At 35.8% G+C, this 19,976-nt stretch overlaps 2 protein-coding genes and 1 long non-coding RNA gene across 3 annotated transcripts; 2 read left to right on the top strand and 1 right to left on the bottom strand.

Moving 5' to 3' along the window:
- On the bottom strand, nt 1–2,897 carry LOC128240569 (bcl-2-related protein A1-like). The gene is made up of 2 exons (XM_052957259.1): nt 2,201–2,897; nt 1–1,938 (listed from the first exon to the last, which is right to left on the bottom strand). The coding sequence occupies exons 1-2, from the start codon at nt 2,777–2,779 to the stop codon at nt 1,819–1,821; spliced, it is 699 nt and encodes a 232-aa protein (XP_052813219.1). The 5' UTR covers nt 2,780–2,897; the 3' UTR covers nt 1–1,818.
- A 283-nt stretch (nt 2,898–3,180) lies between these two features.
- Nucleotides 3,181–4,426, top strand: LOC128240571 (uncharacterized). The gene is made up of 2 exons (XR_008262198.1): nt 3,181–3,265; nt 3,681–4,426. It is a non-coding gene; the product is annotated as an uncharacterized LOC128240571 (long non-coding RNA).
- Nucleotides 4,427–8,516: 4,090 nt separating this feature from the next.
- On the top strand, nt 8,517–17,844 carry LOC128240570 (nicotinamide riboside kinase 1-like). The gene is made up of 7 exons (XM_052957260.1): nt 8,517–8,780; nt 10,178–10,236; nt 10,749–10,903; nt 11,547–11,670; nt 12,049–12,120; nt 12,463–12,566; nt 13,207–17,844. The coding sequence occupies exons 2-7, from the start codon at nt 10,193–10,195 to the stop codon at nt 13,302–13,304; spliced, it is 597 nt and encodes a 198-aa protein (XP_052813220.1). The 5' UTR covers nt 8,517–8,780; nt 10,178–10,192; the 3' UTR covers nt 13,305–17,844.
- The last annotated feature ends 2,132 nt before the right edge of the window (nt 17,845–19,976 follow it).

Genomic DNA, 19,976 nt, shown 5'->3' with positions numbered 1-19,976 from the left:
TCTTGTCAGAATCAGTTTATTTACATATTGCCTGTATCAGAAGAAATAAACTCAAAAATAATATTGCAAAGAAAAGGTTAATCAAGCAAGAACATGAAAATAATAATATTTACAGGCATTTAGAAATTGACAAACATCAACTGGATATACTTAAAGGTCATTAGTTCCATACCGGTAACAAGATTTGTTTTTCTTATATTTTGTACTGCTCTACTTTCTTCAACTTTCTTCAGGAAGTTACATCAGCTTTGCTTCTCATTACAATATACTGCATAACATGCTGGCTTATAAATGAAAATAGTATTTTGTAAGAGGCAAATTTGTTTAAAATTCCCTTAAATTTTGTTTTCAGTGCGACCCACCCTGGCTCTTGTAAATGAAGTTTTTATTTCAAATTGATTACTTAGTGCTTTAGCTGTAAATATTCCAACTTGTTTACATATAAATGATGTTTCAGGTTTTTTTTTCTGAAAAGGGGGAATGGAGGGGTCTGGGGCCTTTGAAAAGGGGGGAAATTGTGGCATTTTAGTAAAACGGGATTTTTTTGTGTATAATGTGCTTGTTTAACTTTTAATGTGCAAACATTTTTAGTGTGTTTAACCAGTTATGGGTGTTTTTCTTGTGAGGGAAAACCCCATTTTTTCAGTTTTGGGGTAACATTCTCAAAGTAGAAGTCCTTTTTCAAACTTTATGAGGACAAATGGATAAATATCAATAAAGCAGTAATTATGTCCCTCAGAAACATCATTTTATGAAATGAGATTCTTGTTATTTATATATTTTTTTAATTAAAAATACTGAAGGGAAATTATATTTTAGGGGGAAAACAAAGCTTATTTTCCAAGGGGATTGGGGCCGCTAAATGGCTATGGTTAATGGTCGTTAAATAAGGTAAAAACCTGTGTTTATACCTCTCCATATATATGTAAGTGTGTGTGTGTGTGTGCTTAATCATATTTTGTATGTTTTAGTGTATACAGTATACTAGTGTATAGAATGCAATCCTGAATTGTATGATACAATGTTTTGCTCTCCAACAACTGTGAGAAAGAAAGGTACTTTTTTTATCAAATTTCAAAACATAAGGTTAAAGCCATCACTTAAGTAAAATGGCACATTAAGATGGCACATTAAGATCAGATGATGTTTGCTCCCAATTTGCTGATTTCTGCGTGACGAAAGAAGGAAATTAAATACTGACTATGAATCAAGATTATATCGGATTGGTTATCATTATGTTTTGTTATCATACAATGCATCTGATATCAAATAGCTAATAAAACTTAATAGTGTCAAATTTTAATTTGTTTCAACTATCAGTATTAAATTGAATAAAGGTATGCTGAAGTTATCATCAGGAAGTAAAGACATAGAGTTCAATGATAAATTGAAATTTACCTGGTATACCAAATTTTAAATGTAAATGAACCCAAAGCCGCTAACATTTCAAACCTCATCATCATAGTTAGTTCTGTTCATACATTTTCTTCAACTTAGATTTAAAAATTGGTTCCTGTGGATGAAATAGTACCTGCAAATAAAACAACAGTGGAGGACTTCAAGGCAGATTGTCTCCCTTATTTTTCAAAACATCTAAAGAAAAATATATATTCAGAATCATTCTTTTTCAAAAAAAGTCTTTGAAATGTGGCATCTTACAGAAAGATCCCAAATAAATTTAAGCTTCATATTAAACAAAAAGAACTGGAAACTTTAAATCACTAGAACAAAGACAAATTAAAACAAAGAAGCAGTGTCAATTAGACATGATGAGAAACACAGAAGGATGAGATTGCACATGGTGGTGTAGACTGGTCCCTATCTGCCCATGATAGCTGCCAATGCCCCTAGTCCACCCAGAGTTGCGGTGTACAAAAGGCCCTTCCATACTTTGTCCTCAACATTGCTTTCATCAGAGAAATAGTCAGCAAAGCCTTCCTGAAATCAAAGATCAAGTCTTTACACAAATAAAACAATAACAATTCTTTAAAATTTCATCATTAATACAATATACCTTATTCATTTTAACAAGTCTTATAGAATATGTTCAATGAGTATGACTTGAAATTAGTATTAGATTTCCAGCAATTTTTTAACAAGTCTATGGAAAGAACACCAGGAAGTCATCATTTCCCCGGCAGTATGGATTCAGCCAATTTAACATCTATCTTTGTATGATCTTGGGTAAGAAGTTCCTTACCCATCCATGATTATCTAATATCCAACGTCCCAACTTATTGCCAACATATTTCCCAACAAACAGAGCTATTTTGTCATCTTGATTTGTGTTTTGTTTTCGGAAATGAGAAGTCAATCTTGCTGCAAAAGCATACACAACTATTATTCTTCCCCAGTTTATCTGTCCATCTTCGAAGATTTCATCAGCCACATGAATAAATGTTTGAAACATGTTCCCATCATCAATATTTAACTTGTTGACCATAGATTTCAAAACGATGTCATGTCTATCCGAAACTTCTTTCACCGTTTTCCTCATTGTTTTACAGAATCTGTTGGGAGATTTTCTCTGGTTTTCTAGTCCAATGTTTTGAACAATGTCAAAGGCTATCACCTCAGCTTCTTTTCTGACACTTTCAAGCGGGGTCATAGAAGAGCCAGACGTCTGTGAGCTCTGTTCGATGTTGTTTAGTCCTTGGTTTCCAGGAAGAAGGCCCCATTTTTTGTGGATTTCAGTGAAGAGATTGTTGGAATTTTTGCCTAAAACGCCAGAACCAGAAATAGTTTTCATACCACCGTATGTTGGGCTAGTGGCGGTCATTGTTAATTTCACTTGGCTGAATAAAAGGAGAAAAGAAGAGGCGAAAAACCCCAAACACTCGGTCGACACTCCTCAATCCGTTTTCGCAAAATGGCGACAATAACAAGCAGTCGTCACATATCTAACATATCTATGACTTCCGGTATCTATATTTAGAAACGGTAAGCCCTCTTTGTTGAGGGATGCTCTCAAGATATATTGAAATTACAAAACATGTCATACATGTAACTTAAGTGATTATCTTCTAAAAACAATGTTCGAATAAAGGTATCATTCAACAAATATAGAAACTCTGTTTTCTGGTCTTATATCGACTAAATGCTGAATAAAATGGATCGCCATTCCATTAATCTTGATTCAACCCCTACCATATTTATAGAAAAATCGAAAGTACTATTTTTGTAAGGTTGACGTCACAGGAAAATACCAAGTTATTTAGATAACCGTTTGTTTCACAATCTTGCCTTGGACTTTCGGGAAGAACAAGTAGGTACTTATTAAGGGGAAAATAATTACACTTTGTTTAATTATTGTAATAACCGATACATGATTACATGTTTAATCGTTCACAATAATCATTTTCTTGGGTTACTGTGAATCCCATTTGATTTATTGATTTGTGTCTGACTGGCTCACAATATATGTATACACCTTACTGTATAACTAAGTATACAGTAAAGATGTATATGTCGACAAAATAAAAGTTAAATCGATCAAAAAAGATGTTTGACTTATTTAACATGCTTATGATACCGTCTTCAATAACGGTTTGTTAATTTATGATAGGCCTCATTTATTCACAATAGAACAGGGATATTGTTATCAGATACATGTACAATGTACACATATATACATGGATAAAGAAACAGAACTTTATTATATTGATCCCTGTATTTTTTAGGTAAACACAGGATGTCGGGTGCAGAATTTGCAGACCTAGTTCACGAAATGATGTACGTGCTTAAGGACGAATTTGATGTTGGAGAAATTGACGATGGTGATGGGGACTATTGTGAAACGCCCGATGATTGCAGACATGAAGGAGATATTGTTGACGATGAAGCAAGTCTTATTCGTGAGCAAATAGAACTAGACATAGTTCGCCCGTTAAATGTAAACGATGGTCAAGGCAATGAAGAAAACAACGTTGACATTTCTCGTGAAAGTAATGATTTTTTCGAGAATTCTTGCGAAAACAATGACCATAATTGTAATACCTTATGCGGACGAATTTTAAGATTAATGGGTGACGAAGAGAATTGTCGAGTTTTGGGGAGACACTTGAGGAACATTGGCGACGATGTATTTCACCGGCAGACAGCTAAATATATGTTTGAACTGCTTGAAGATTTGATGGAACACGATAATCTTGAAACAGGGACATTCTAAGTGAATTACGGGTCCGTGCATGGCCAAAGAAGAGTTCGCCACATGTGCACTTTGCCCAAGTCGAAGGCTGTATTGACACGGTGCGTTCTGCCGTACATTTTCACTTAATTGTTGCACATGTTCAGTGATGAAAATTTTGTAGGATTGTATTATATATGTCGTATCTGAAAGATGATTCTAATGATAATTATGTACAGTTGTGATGCTTTATTTTTTATTTATGTAAATTGTTTTGTGATTAAATGTAATAATTACCAACATTTGTTTTCTGGACTGGACTGGCGGGGTAGGGGTGGGGGGAGTTCAATCGGCTCAACTTCACCTCAGAAATTCGTCGAAGAGAGAGAACACCAGACTGCAACATTTCAGAAGAAAAATAGCACTTCTCACATACATGTATGTATCGATTCTGGAGAAGGGGAGGGGGCATTTCTTAAGCTGTGTCCAGACCCCCCTACGTCATCATCAACATTAAACCCCTGTATTCGATCCACGGGCTGCATGTAACCCCAATGCATGTTAATACGGATATCTAGTCATTCCTTAAAATAATGCTCAATTCCAATGTTTTTTTTTCTGTCGTACCACCTGCAGTTTAAGGCATGTATGTTTGTGGAGGTGTGGGCCCGGGGGGTACGGGGGGAAGGGTGCATTCTCCATTGAAAACAAACAAACATGCTATTACCAGTGTCCCCGCTTGAACCCGTTATGGACGAGTGAAACAATCTTCATTAAGGGAAAACAACACAGCTGTCACTTGAATCAATGACAGTATGTTATTGTTAAGGTAAGTGGTGCTAACTATATATTTAAAGGGCAATCTCTTCGAGAACAGGCTGGTTGATTGTTGTCTCAATTGGTCATTGTGAGAGTAATTTATTGCATGTTAATGTCATTGTTGATGGAAAATGCACGTAATAAAAGGTCTGCCGACCTTAGACTAGATTGTTATAGAAGCGGCATATTGCAATATTGAGATTGAGGTCATAACTTTGGGCATTCAAGAGAGAGGGGTGTCAAAAAGATTCAGTCCCCGAATGAGTTTATTTTTGTAAATATATCAGGATCTACATATGCCTATATAACATGCAAACGATACTAAAGATTGATTATATTATACTTTTTTTCTTCCATATAATGCGCTGGGGGTCTTAAATTACTATGGCTTACTTAGATCAACGAGACACTGTACGTGGTGGTAGCAAACCTATATTGTACCAATAATGTTTAAAATTATATACACAATTGTGTATCCCTGGTGTTCAGGTACATGGCAGACTGCTCAATCAAGAGAGCCCTGAAGGCATCGAGCGTAGGAGCTGTTACCGCTCTAGTTGACAGGAGGTTCGAGTTATTCACAGCTCTTCGAAAGAACGTGTTGGGCAATGTCTGACATGTGACACACTTCTGGTACGGCTGAGATGACCTCTGGTGCGTGAGTCGACCTTCCTGTGGTACTTAATTTTCGTCTTGAAAATCATTATGCAGACTGCCGTGTTTACAACGATCGTGGCTCAATAGTAAAGAAGGTGAGGTCTTTGATCATCTTGGAGACGCAACCTGGAGTTCTTGACGTGAAGTCATTGTTTAAAACGAAGCGTACGTGCTGCTCTGCGCTGAACCTGCTCAATATGTTTAAAGTGAGCGCCTGTTTGTAAGGGTCCCAGACAGTTGATGCATTTTCTAGGATTGGTCGCGGACCATGGCTTTGTATGAAGTTGATGATTTTTCTATGATTGGTCGGACCATGGCCGGCTTTGTATGAAGCTTTCTTAACTGGTGCCGTGGCATGCATTCCTTGATATTCATACGGTAGAAATCCGAGTGGCCGATTGACCTTGCCTGTTGAATCACCTATGTAATGCCGGTTCCAGGTGAAGTTCTTTGTCAATGTGACAATAAATACTTGCTGGCGTCAACTACTTCACTGAGGATGTGTCCCGCATGGAGCCGGTACTGAGTGTCATATGGACACTTGTGCGTCGAGGTGCTATCCTTAAAACATAGCATTTTAAGGGGTAGACTCATCTGCCAAGATTCCTTCCAATCCTCTAATGCAGAAAGATCCTCTTGAAGTCTGCAACTGTCTTGGCCACTGATGATTACTTTGAAGAGCATACAGTACTGTTAAGACCAAACTTGACAGTTAGTGAACTTCTTGTTCACTATCAGTTCACCATCAGTGCACTTCGTAGTGCACTAGGGTAAGACAAGGGGAAGACTAGGGAAAGACTAAATGCAGACAAGGGGCTGACCAGATAAGGTTTATTCAGTCTATAATAAAGGCTATCTTTACAGTGAAACTTAGAATGATGGGTGTAGTTTAAACAGATGTTTTAATGTTAATTAATTTATAGAGAATACTTATAATCCATTTGGATCTTTCATGTAAATGATATAGATTTATTGAATTAAAAAAACTGATGTTTTGTAAAAAAGAAATTGTCAAACAAAGATATTTAAATGTTTTTTGTTTTCTTTATTAATATGCATTGCATTATTTTGATATTAATTGATAGGTATAATGATATAACTTTGGTTCTGGGTTAAAGGGTTTCATCTTCAAACACTTATTGAACATAATGATGAAATAAATTCATAAGCCTTTATTTTAACAATAACAATACATTTTACAAGGATATAATGAAGTTGTTCGTTATTTAAAATAGGTAATCCTCAAGGTTCATACCTTATTGTTCCAAGCTCAAACTGAGAAAATGTTGTGCCATTGTTGATTCATTCAAAGGTTATAAAAAACAAGATTTTCTTCCATCTATTCTAAAACTTATAATTTTATGTTTATTTTTGTTTAACAAATGAATTGTGATTTAAGGTGACAGCCTAACAGCAATCATTATCAAATAAGTACAACATTAATTATTATAGTACATTTTCTAAATTGTACCCAGATTTATTGATTGCATTTCTAATTTGAAACACATAATAGATAAACATATATTTTAGAAGTTTCGTATAATTGGTTCTGCTGCTTCATTATTTAATGAAATACTATCCATTGAAGGCTACACTAAGCCTTCTTTAAGCCCCCCCCCCCCCCCCCCATAGTACACAAGTCTGTGTATTGATCTTTATCTTTATTGCATCCTGCTGTCTTTTAAATCTCAGATCTGTCAGTGTTTGACTTACCTTTTTATTTTGATAACTTTTTAAATCATATTAAAAGCATTATAACAATGCTTTAGAGTAAGAATAAGAGTAATGTTAGTTATTATTAATAATATCCCATTTATATGATTTATATCATACAACATAAATGTAATGTTACTTAATTTGTTTATTATTTACTTCTCATCAGTCAAATTAATACATTGGCTATGCACATATTGTTTATGCAAGAATTGATAGGACAATGCTATTTTCTACTCTAAATGGTGTCACCTCCAAATTGCCCCGAGCCAATAAACAAATACACAGGAAATTGGCCCCTGCCTGTCAATGGCCCCATTGACTTTAATTAAATGTCTGAATTACCAAAACAAATGTTTGGATGTTACAATAGTAGCACAATTATATTGATTACACCCCTATTTTAAAATATTGGCTTACAAATAATATTTATTGGATTTATTTAAGAAATGTTTTATTTTTATTTCACCTACATTAGAATTAAAAAGTTGACAAATATGACTAGTAAATGCTAGGTAGAAACCCATTGTCTTTAGTTACTGGTCCATTAAATGATGATCATCATAAAGTCATCAATAAATGCAGTATACTAAAATGTTTTATCAATATAGTAAGGCCAATCTGAGTGGACCAGGAAAATCTATACTGGCTTATCTAATAAACTACAGACTACATTAGTTTATCCTTAGTGCACAAATTGTTCACTACTAGTGCACTCCTAGTGAACAAGAGTGTAAAGTTTGGTCTTAACAGTACTGTATATTGTCGTCAGCAAATAGCTTCGTGCTGGAGGATTGTACCAACTCAGGGAGGTTATTTATGTAGGCTGAAATAGCAATGGGCCAAGAACTCTACCCTGTGGTACGCCGGAGAGAACACTGGCTGTATCTGATTTTTCATTTTTCACCATCAAGAACGATTTGCTGGGTTCCGGTTTCAGAGGAACGAGTGTATAGATCTATGCAGGAGTTGACATTTTTCTTTACGGTACCCCATAATGGTCTAGTTTATGTAGAACCTTGTCGAAGGTTATGCCATAAGCGATGAGCGATTAATTTATAAAATACAAGATCTAGTGACTAAAGCATGAGTTTTCAAACAAAAATATGCAGCGCACAAGAATATTATTTATTATTCGCATTGAGTTTAGTAGTAAATAACCTTTGCCGATGCTGACATAAAGCTTCGACATTTTAGGTGCATGACGTTAATATGGCGGAAAACGTTAAAATAGATGTGGAACAAGAAAACACTGAAAACACCAATAGAAATTCCAACGAGAACGCGCCTGGTGTGACTATTGAATCTTTAAGCGTATCTGATCAACCAGTTCGCGAAACAACACAGACAGACCATTTAAACAAACAGCTTTTATCGGCTTTCTTGAACAAAATAAATCAAACAGGGGTGGGTAACTCTTCTTCGTCGGAGGAGGCAGACGATTGGGAAGACCAGCCAGTGCATTGTAATTGATCAAACCATTTCTCAGAAGTTTCTTTGAATTAATCTATGTTACTTATAAATGCCACTAGTTATTTGAACTTGTTTTAACAGTTGAACTGGAATGGAAATCGTCCAACTATCTTAACTTACAAGTCCTTATATTTTTAAAAAATCAATATGATGACATTTGCAAAATATTTTAAAGTAATATAAATTATTTAATCCTGAGGCTGTATAAACTCCCACAATATTGTCACATTTTATGCTTTGTTTTTCATTCTGCCAATTTTGGCACACCAATTATACTAATGCATTGTGAATGTGATAAAAAAAGAAAATTTCAGAAGTATTTTCGAAGTTAACATTTGTTGACTTACAAAACTTACAAAATTAGCTGATTGGGGAAGTTTCACAAGCTAATTGTAATAATCGATTCAATAAGCAGAGCTTCAGATAACTTGGGAAGGCAACTGGGTTAATACTCACCACTTTTGACGAACAATGAGATAACTGTACTCATAGGAAGCATCAGGAGTTCACATTTAGACATGTTGAAATTAAATTAGCATTCTTGATTTCTGATACTCAATTGCAATGTCAGTGTGAGGAATCATGTGACTTCTTATAATGGTCACCTCGGGTCATAACTGATGTGATCTGACAAGAAAATGACATTAATTTCTAAATAACTTTTTTGATAAAAACTTACGAAAATCTAAGCTGTGTATTGTCAATATTTATTACTGTTTTGATAAGGCTCCATGCTGCGGGATTAAGGCATGTCAGTACAATTAACACATGTCGGTAATTAGCATCTCCACGGGAAGGCGTTCCGGGCTGGCGGAAACCCTGCTTACTCATCCATCCAAAACTTTTCACAACAATCACAATTCCATCGTTTAAACTTTTTGTTCTATAAGCCAAGATCTTTACGAGCTTTGCAACCAGTTACCTAACATAATATTTTGTGTTGCATCCTTTGCTCTGTAACAAAAAATTACATTCTATTGCAGCTACCGGTGTTTCAGTATTTGACAGTTCATTTCCATGACATTATTCTAAATGTTGTCCTAAAATCACTGTTGTTTTCAGTATGTTGTCTTAAAGTGTCTTATATATATATTTACACATATTTAAAGACTGAGCACCAAGTCAATTTCATGTGCCATTTGACAATATTCTTAAAATCCAAAACTGTCACCTTTGAAAACTCGGTATTACGTATGATACGTTGATATAGATATATATATACTACAAATTATATCCTTAATTTCCACATTCATTTCAAAATGATGGTTCTACTTTCTTTTTCATAAGTCTTATATAGCTTTATAAAGCTCTTATAGCGACTAAATTTTTATGAAATTTTATGATTTTTTGTCATGAAGTCAGCATTAAATGCTTATTTTTCTTTTGCAGAACACAGATTCCTCAATGTTTACCCAATGTAGAAAAGTGCTTGTGGTTGGGATCAGCGGGTATGCTTACACTTATTAACCTGTGTGTTTCTCAAAGTAAAATAGTCAAGTTATTGTAATAGCCTTTGTGCCATGGTCGTTACGTTTGTGCAAAAACTAAATTACTTTCGCTAAAAACTTAGTCAACATATTGTCAAAGACAGTATGTACAAAACACACATGTACAGCAAGGCCCATAACTCTGGCTTAACTAAATGTTGAGTTATGCCCCTTTTATACTTAAAAAAACAAAAAACGAGTATTGGCATTTGCTCTGCAACATTCTTGTCTTGAAGTACTTCAGTTTATTCCTTTTTTGAGCTAAGCAGGTCCTATGGTGGCAAGAGGATAAGTGTGTCCATATCTAATTTATTTGAATTATAATAATTGCAAAATATCAATTTTTCTAACATATTCAATGAACTTTGAGACTGTTTTTTCTACAATATATTGGGACAAGCCTTGTATTTTAGTATTCTTTATGAAAGTAGACTGTATACTTTACAATGACATTGAACAGTCTTTTATCATAGGACTACAAATAGCGGCAAGTCCACAGTGGCGAGTAAACTGGTTCAGCTGATTCCCCGGAGCCACCATGTGTGTCAAGACTATTACTACCTACCCCCAGGGGACCAGAGACTGGCTCCCATATACATAGAGAAACTAAATCATCACAACTGGGAAGGTTTGAACATTTATGTTATCATTCTTGGTGGTTGTCAATGCTTTGCATGGACATCTTGTCATTCTGGGTTGTAAATGTATGCAACTGCTTTTAATTGTGTCCGATATGATACCATCATGCCATGCCAACGCCTGCATTCAAATATTTATTATTGGGAAATCATACAATGTTTAAGAATGCTACATGTATTGAACCATGGATGTATACCCAGTGTTCGAAATAAGCACAAGCCCGTAAGCCATGTACTGGTCAAATGTTTTCTGGGCTTACTTGAAATCTAGATTTTATGTATCAGAGCTTGTTGAAAGATTTGGATGTCAAGCACTGGTGCATGTTTATCTTGGAAGTCCAATTTCGAAGACTGTATACCTTCCAGTATGGCTATTCTGTCATGAATGTCTTGTATACCTTTACAGCAAAAGTGGACATGTTTAGAATGCATCATTTTGTAGCATGCATGTATCAGATGGAATAAAATTTTTGGGTTTCCGTATAGAATCGAATCTGTAAGTAAAAAACCAATTTTTCAATTTATTGGAGCAAATCGTTACACCTCTAATCTAGATATATAACTCTCTAATCTAGATATATAACTCTCTAATATAGATATATAACTCTCTAATCTAGATATATAACTCTTCAGATTACCGCTCCCTAGAAATGGACCGGATGGTAAATGATGTAAAAACGCTCGTCTCTACGCTACAGAATACAGAAGAGGGACAGGCTTACGTGTTCATCGAGGGATTCTCAATATTTGGATGGAGGTATTCACTCGCATCTTAGATTCAGAAGAGATAATTTCACTCGTCTTTCGTAGGAAAGGTCAGGTTGCCGGACACCTACGACAGTTTTTCTAGACCTATGAAAAAAATTGGATCTGATTTGTGCATGGATGCTCATTATGTAAAGTAGTTCAGATCCAGTTTAAACATTTTGAAATGTCATGATTTGTTTGCAATTTTGCAGCTTTGACAGACTTTAAAATGGCCCTAGTGTACCTTATCTTCTTTTGAGACCTTTGCCTTAACAAAAATACATTATTTTTAGGCCTAAGATGCATTTCTAATGAAATCGGCTAGGGATTTAGAAATCCATGTCAATAAAATGTAAATATAGTTGTTACCTTATAAAATCTATTTCAGACCGTTATCTAGTCTGTTTGACCTGAAGTATTTCCTCTCGGTGGACAAGGAGACATGTTGGAATAGACGACAGTATGTTTTACTGCTGAATAGTTAAGCTAAGAAAAATATAGTCTTAAAATTGCTGATAAGCAGTAGAAATAATAATTGAAGGAATTTTTATATAATTTTACATATTATATTCGAAGTACAATATTTTGTAATTTATTCGAAATTGGCAAAGTCGGAAATCAATGAAGAAACATGATAAATGTGATGCAAATGAGGTAATATATGTTTCTAGCCAGTTCTATTACTGTGGCTATAATAGTTTTTCAGTTATGTCGGTAATACTTTCGAAATCAAAAATCATAAAAACAACAGTTTTTCCCAAGGATCAGCCAACCATATGAGTTTTTTTTCGTTTAATTCCAGATACAGGGACTACGACCCACCAGATGTACCTGGCTACTTCGAGCAGTATGTCTGGCCATTGCACGAGAAACACATGGAAGCCATCAGTGACCAAGAAGATATAGGTTTGTTATGTGTTGAGCTTATTTGTCAATCTCGTGCAAAGAAGATTTAAATGCTTATACAAGTTCTTTTCTGTGTTGGAGTTGACTTGTTCTAGTTTGCAAAAAAGTTCGGTAATATAGCTGTTAATGTTAGTTTAGACTAGTTTTCGTTGAGAAATATTTGCTAAGACTAAGTAAATAAAACATGTAAAATTGATAAAATTAAGTTTTAGTCAAGGCTGTTGATTTAATATGGAACCTTGATTCGATCTTCTTTCAGCTGTTTGTAAAGCAAATAGTTTTTCCTTAGCATTTCTGTTATGCCATCCTTGTTCAAAACCTTGGTTAAAACCTGTTAACATGAAACTTTGTTCTCTTTTTAAGGCATAAAAAAAAATACATTTGGTTTGAGGTAAACCCGACTCTACCTATATAATAGGGGTCAGTTAAATAACAAAACAAAAAAAAATGTATATATATATATTTTTTTTTAAGTACGTGTTTTAATATATACTTTAAAACCTTTAAAGCTTTATAAAGAAGATTACTTTAACACTTTTTGGCCTTATAATGACAAAGTGCATTTGACAGGCTTGTGCCGTAACTCTGTAAACATATTTCTTGAGATAAGTCCCTTGACATATGTCTCATATATTTCCAGTCTATTTAGGAAACACTGACAGCCTGGAGGACAGAGTAAACCGGATACTTTCCGACCTGAAGACCTTATCCGGAAAGGACCAGCCCTCAGCACTTTGACGCAGTTTGACAACTAGGAATACGGCATTGTAACACTATTTGTGTTCAAAACTTAAAGTGCAATTCCAAGTTATGTGATGCATTTGGACACTTGAATTTGACAGTGTGTTAGATATTTGACTGTGATAAGGGACACAAGTTAGTGGAAACAGTTATCACCTTGCATGATCTTGTTACTGTTCCAGTTTACTGTTGCTTGTTGCTAGATGTTATTCTAATTTTTACCTCATCTGTTTTTCAAAAAGTAGAGCATTGGTTCCTCGATCATCGAAATAAAACTTTTGGAAGTACAAGCCCCACAAACGAAGTTTGAGGGGGTATATAGGAGTGAGCTTGTCGGTCGGTCTGTCGGTTTTCATGGTTTCCGGAAGATAACTCATGAAAGGCTAGACAGATTTGAAAAAATTTTGGTACACAGGTGTAACATCAGAAGATACAGGTCAAGTTCGATATTGGGGCTGGTGGGGCCAAGGTCAAGGTCACTGTTACTAAAAATAGAAAAACGGTTTCCGGACGATAACTCATGAAAGGCTAGACAGATTTGAAAAAATTTGGGTACACAGGTGTAACAACAGAAGATACAGGTCAAGTTCGATATTGGGGCTGGTGGGGCCAAGGTCAAGGTCACTGTTACTAAAAATAGAAAAATGGTTTCCGGACGATAACTCATGAAAGGCTTGACAGATTTGAAAAATTTTGGGTACACAGGTGTAACATCAGAAGATACAGGTCAAGTTCGATATTGGGGCTGGTGGGGCGAAGGTCAAGGACACTGTTACTAAAAATAGAAAAACGGTTTCCGGACGATAACTCATGAAAAGCTTGACAGATTTGAAAATTTTTTGGTACACAGGTGTAACATCAGAAGATACAGGTCAAGTTCGATATTGGGGCTGGTGGGGCCAAGGTCAAGGTCACTGATACTTAAAATAGAAAAACGGTTTCTGGACGATAACTCATGAAAGGCTAAAAGGATTTGAACAATTTTTGGTACACAGGTGTAACATCAGAAGATACAGATCAAGTTCGATATTGGGGCTGGTGGGGTCAAGGTCACTGTTACTAAAAATAGAAGAATGGTTTCCGGACGATAACTCCTGAAAGGCTTGACAGATTTGAACATTTTTGGTACAAAGGTGTACATTTCAGAAGATACAGAAATGAGTTTGATATTGGGGCTGGTGGGGCCAAGGTCAAGGTCACTGTTACTAAAAATAGAAAAATGGTTTCTGCTTCATAACTTTAATTGGGCATGAGATATTGTGATGAAACTTGCTGTATAGGCAGCCTCTGTGAAGACAATGCTTGTGATTGAAAATGGGGCCAGTGGAGTAAAGGTTTTTGTGCACTGTTACGAAAATAGAAAAACGGTTTCCGGACAAACAATACATGCATGATAAAAGAAGATGCAGTGTGCAGTAACCTTGGAGTTATGGCCTCTTTTCAAAGGAATGGTTTGCCATTCCTGTGTCCAGGCGGCATTTGGGGGTATTCGTCACTCCTGTGACAGCTCTAGTTTGCTACTTCTGTTGACTTAATGTAGATGTCATGATGTGAGAAACTCAAATATGTGGTGAAAAGGGGCAAAGACTGCCCTTTTGATGCCACATGTTTCAGTTTCTCACATCCACATACAGTGCGTACATAAAGTCTTTTCTGATTGATGGCGTTGCCGTTGCCAACACCTGATGTTATTGCTACTCCCAGATATAAAATAATAGCACATACATGCCATATCCTCCAGTGGGGGGAAAATACCCTGGAATTTGTTCTGTCTCCTTGTTGGGGACAAAAATCATCCTTAAATAAAAATAAATAATATATAAAAAATAAAATAAATAATTTCAAACCTTTTACATTCTGGTCTTGTTATTTTCACTCGTGACTTTGAGGTGCTTGAAGGATCACAAAATGTTTGTGTCCAAGAAACAGCAGTATCAGTCATTGCAAATGTATATGGATGTATCCTTTGTTCTTTTGAATGAAATGAAGTCTATATTTTTTCCTGAGTCCTTGTCTGCTATTAGTTTTATTAAGTTCATCTGGATAACTGACCCTGTATTTCTTAAAAGATATGTCTAACTTTCATTTTCCTGATTAAATTGTACTGTTGGTTTCTATCTCTGGGACTGTCACTTGAGGATAGCATATTGATATGGCCACCCTTTTCCTTCTTATCCAAGAACTAACCTTTTTTGTTGGCTCATGCTGCAGAAGTTGTTTTTCACGTCAAGAACAGAAGCATTATAAAGTGTGGATTTATAGTATTTTTTTATCAATTAAGTTGCCATGACCAACACTTGATGTTATTGTTACTTCCTGGTATTGGTTTAACCAGTATTTATTTTGATAATACAATATATAATACAAGTTGACAGATAATCACAAAGTAATCATGATAGTCAATATTTTTACGTATGAAAAACACGCAGTCCTACTAGCAATTAAAGTACACATTAACAGAATAATGAAGTAAGAAGAAATGCTTTTTTTTAAGTTTTTCTTCTACTAGGTTTTGAATTACAGAATGTTTCTGATCCATGGCTTGAGTGTACTTTGTTTATTATTCTTGTTGTTTTTCCTCATCCAATTTGATCTTCTCTCTCATTACATTTTTTTTAACGGTTTATTTCTTTTACCAGTATTTGAACCATGGTAGCTGGTTTCCTTCAGTTGGTCCTTCGATTGTAACTAAGTGTTTTTCTTTTTCAAGTCTTCTGTGACATGAAATTCGAACAGAACACGGTTTATTGGTATGCCCTAAAACTAAAATGCATGTATAGAAAATAGGTGGCAGTGTCATGGTAAACAGCTGAAGTATATTGGGGCTGGACAATCTTTCGAACAGAAGTATGTTTCACATTTTTGTGGTTCTGGCAGGAAAAACTGGAAAAGCATTTAGTCGTCGCTTTTCCTAATTTGTTAGCAGGTTTAGTCTGAAAGGAGCAGTTAAGGAAAATGTTGAAAAATGGAAAACACCAAATAGGGTTTCCAAATTCAATTACAGTGAAACTGCGTTCCCTCGAACAAGCGGTCGCTCGAGAACCGGCGTTCCCTCGAGGTCTGAGCTAGGTCCCGAACTTTTTTCCTTCTATTTTCATATAAAATATACCCACGCTGCCTCGAAACCTAATTATGTCGAGCAGTCGAGCAATATCCTCGGTCCCAAGTACACAAATCGTGCACAAAACCTTATGGCTCCCTCGAGGTCATAATTTCACATTTTTTCCCGAACGCGTGTAAACAAACAATTGCCAGGTGTTAAAATTTTCGCAAGTTGTAAAAATTGCAATGACAGTTAAAAGGCAATTTAATAAGGCGTGAAAAACCGTTTATCACTGTTAACGCATGACCGATATTAATTGATATGGGCATTTGGGATGATAATTATGACAAGTTAATGACGAGAAGTTGATTGTGAGAAATTTAAATGAGTAATAAAAATATGATTAAACACTACCATATCGATCCAACATCGGAATCTCTGAAAAGAATTCCTTCTTGTCACTTTGCTTTGCAATATGGCAAATGAGAAAGAACTTACAAATTGTCGAACACCTGAGCAATCTAGTGAAGGACCCATGACTGGGGGGATAGCTAGATCGGGTTCCTTACTTTCAAAATGTCACACCCAAATGAAAGAAAATAATTGTCAAACACCTGAGAAATCTAATGAAGGACCCATTACTTATACCAAGACACCAACACGCCCACTCACGTCCTTGACAGGAAAGAATCGGTGTCTTAGTAAACAGTCTGTTTGACGACTTAAAATACACTGAAAGATATTTCATTTCAAACTGGAAAATTGAAAATCGGGTCGCTCGAAACATCGGTTCCCTCGAGATTTTGTTTCGGTCCCTGGCGACAGTTTTACTGTATAATAGGTTCATAAAATATGGCTGAGCCCAGTCATTGATGAAATGTACGTTACAAAGTAAAAAAATGCCTTCATATGGCAGGTATTGAAAATGGTCATTGTTGAAAGCTTTTATTAAATCAGAGCCAGTGGCATGAATAATGTAAGATGAATCAACTGTGGATAGTTTGAAGAACAGGGTGTATAATTTGAAGCACTTGAAAAGCATGGCGTGTAAATAAAGCCAAGCCGTGAATATTTGTACTTCACATGGTGTGTTACCTAAACCATGGAAAGTGATGCGTACATGTAAACTTAGCCAATTCTCACTTCCTACCAAAACTTTATTTACCAATGTTTTTAATCTTTGCTAAAACTTGAAATGACCAGGCTTTCACCAAAATTAGAATTTATCACTAAAGGCTACAACGCATAATGATTGTCTGTTAGGTGCAACGTGAGATCAAGCTGAAAGGTGATTGGCTGAGGCAATAATTTAAGCGGGAGCTAACTGCTGACATGGTTAAACGCCACTAAACTAATATTTGAACAATGCCATAAATAATTTTAGGTTAACTTATAATTTCATTTGTCCTTTTGTCTTTGTTGAAAAGTTTTATGTATAAATACACTCTCACCACTCTTAAATGTTGAATTGTAATTGAGTCGTTATTATGTTTCATATCTTATTTATATCATGCGAAATAAAATCAACAAAATATTTACAACTGTACTGTTTTATTAATGGAAAATCCTTAGACATGTATGGTCTATATTTATTAAGAAGTAATAAGTAGGAAGTTTTGGCCCCAGTGTGACATAAAATCCCGTTGGTCATAAGACAGCTGGGTTGAGCATCAACAAAGCTCAAAAATGTAAAATATGAAAACTGTTCACAGATGTTGAATCTAACAGTTGTTCAATAGCTGGAACTAGCACAAACCTACATATGTATGGGAGCTTGCACTAGACTCAGACCTGGCAAAGGCTCTAACAAAACAACGCTAGCCTTGACACATGGTACAATATCAGGAATGACCTTTGTGACAGCCATGCAAGACTAAAAACTAACTTGAACAGCACATCATAAATATTTAAAAATTTGGTCGACTGTAACCTCTAAACCATTGTCAAAGATATATGAGTCCGATACCACAAAGAACGCTGGTAGAGGTCACATATTCAGAAGTCCAGCATTTGACACTAAGACTTTAAGAGGAGTCCATCTGACTCCTAATTGCCTAGGTGGTGATGTCCAGGATGTAACTTTCTCTTGTATAAACAGATTTTAAAATAACTGAACAGATTTTAAAATAACTTGCCACATGTGTTTGGCATACCAAGACGTCGTGTCGCATGAAAGACCGGTGTCCCTACCTAAAAGGTCAAGGTCACACTAAGTGTTTGTTTACTATGGAATGCTGCATATAAGGACATAGAGTAACGTAAAAGACTGGTTATAAGGCACACTTTTTTCCCTCAGATTTCGATGTAAAAAAAATGCCTGTGCTTACAAACAGTAACAAGCTTTTGTCATTTTTTTTTCTGATGTTGATTTCAGGCTGATACTGGCTCTTCAGAAAAAAATGGTGAAATGGTCTGGATTAGACAGTGTAGCAGATGATAGCTTGGGTTTGGCATCTGGATACAGCTCCAGTTTTGCTACATGTAGCTCAGGTTTGGCATCAGCTAGCAGCTCTGGTTCTGCACTGGAATAAAATGAAAAAGTGTCAAACATGTATTCATTCTGTCGGATCCCTGATCATTTACTTCATGAATATTCAGAATGTAGGAATTCGTGGCCAAGTGATTATTAACTAATTGAATTTGTGATCGCCTTTTGTCCGTCGTGCGTCGTCCGTCAACAATTTACTTAAAAGACATCTCCTCCTTAACCGCTGGGCCAATATTAATAAAACTTCATAGGGATGTCCCTTGGGTGGTCTTCTATCAAAGTTGTTCAAAGAATTCAATTCCATGCAGAACTCTGGTTGCCATGGCAACCAAAAGGAAAAACCTCTTCTCCCAAACCACAAGGCTTAGGCCGTTGATATTTGGTAGGTAGCATCACCAAATGGTCCTCTACCAAGATTGCTCAAATTATGGCCCTGGGGTCAAAATTGGCCCCGCCCCCGGGGGGTCATGGGTTTTCTCTATATGTTTATAGTAAAAAAAATAAAAAATCTCCTCTGAACTTACGTTGCTTAGAGCTTAGATATTTGGCATGATTCATCGTCTAGTGGACCTCTACAAAGATTGTTCAAATTATGGCCTTGGGGTCAAAATTGGCCCCGCCCCGGGGGGTTAGGGTATTCTCTATATGTTTATAGTTAAAACTTCAAAAATCTTCTCCTCTGAACTTACTTGGACTAGAGCTTAGATATTTGGAATGATTCATCGTCTAGTGGACCTCTACAAAGATTGTTCAAATTATGGCCTTGGGGTCAAAATTGGCCCCGCCCCCTGGGGGGTCATGGGTTTTCTCTATATGTTTATAGTGAAAACTTCAAAAATCATCTCCTCTGAACTTACGTGGCTTAGAGCTTAGATATTTGGCATGATTCATCGTCTAGTGGACCTCTACAAAGTTTGTTCAAATTATGGCCCTGGGGTCAAAATTGGCCCCGCCCCGGGGCTGATGGGTTTTCTCTATATGTGTTATTGTGAAAACTTAAAAAATCTTCTCCGAACCTGAGTTCATTAATAAAAGCAATTAAACTAATTCTTGTTGTTCATTCACCAGACTCATCATCTCAAATCACACTTTATTATGTAAATGACTCATATTTTACTATGAAATTTATAAAGTACTT

This window comes from Mya arenaria, chromosome 7 (genome assembly GCF_026914265.1).
Source record: "Mya arenaria isolate MELC-2E11 chromosome 7, ASM2691426v1".
NCBI lineage: Eukaryota > Metazoa > Mollusca > Bivalvia > Myida > Myidae > Mya > Mya arenaria.
This window is presented reverse-complemented; position numbering and strand designations above follow the sequence as displayed.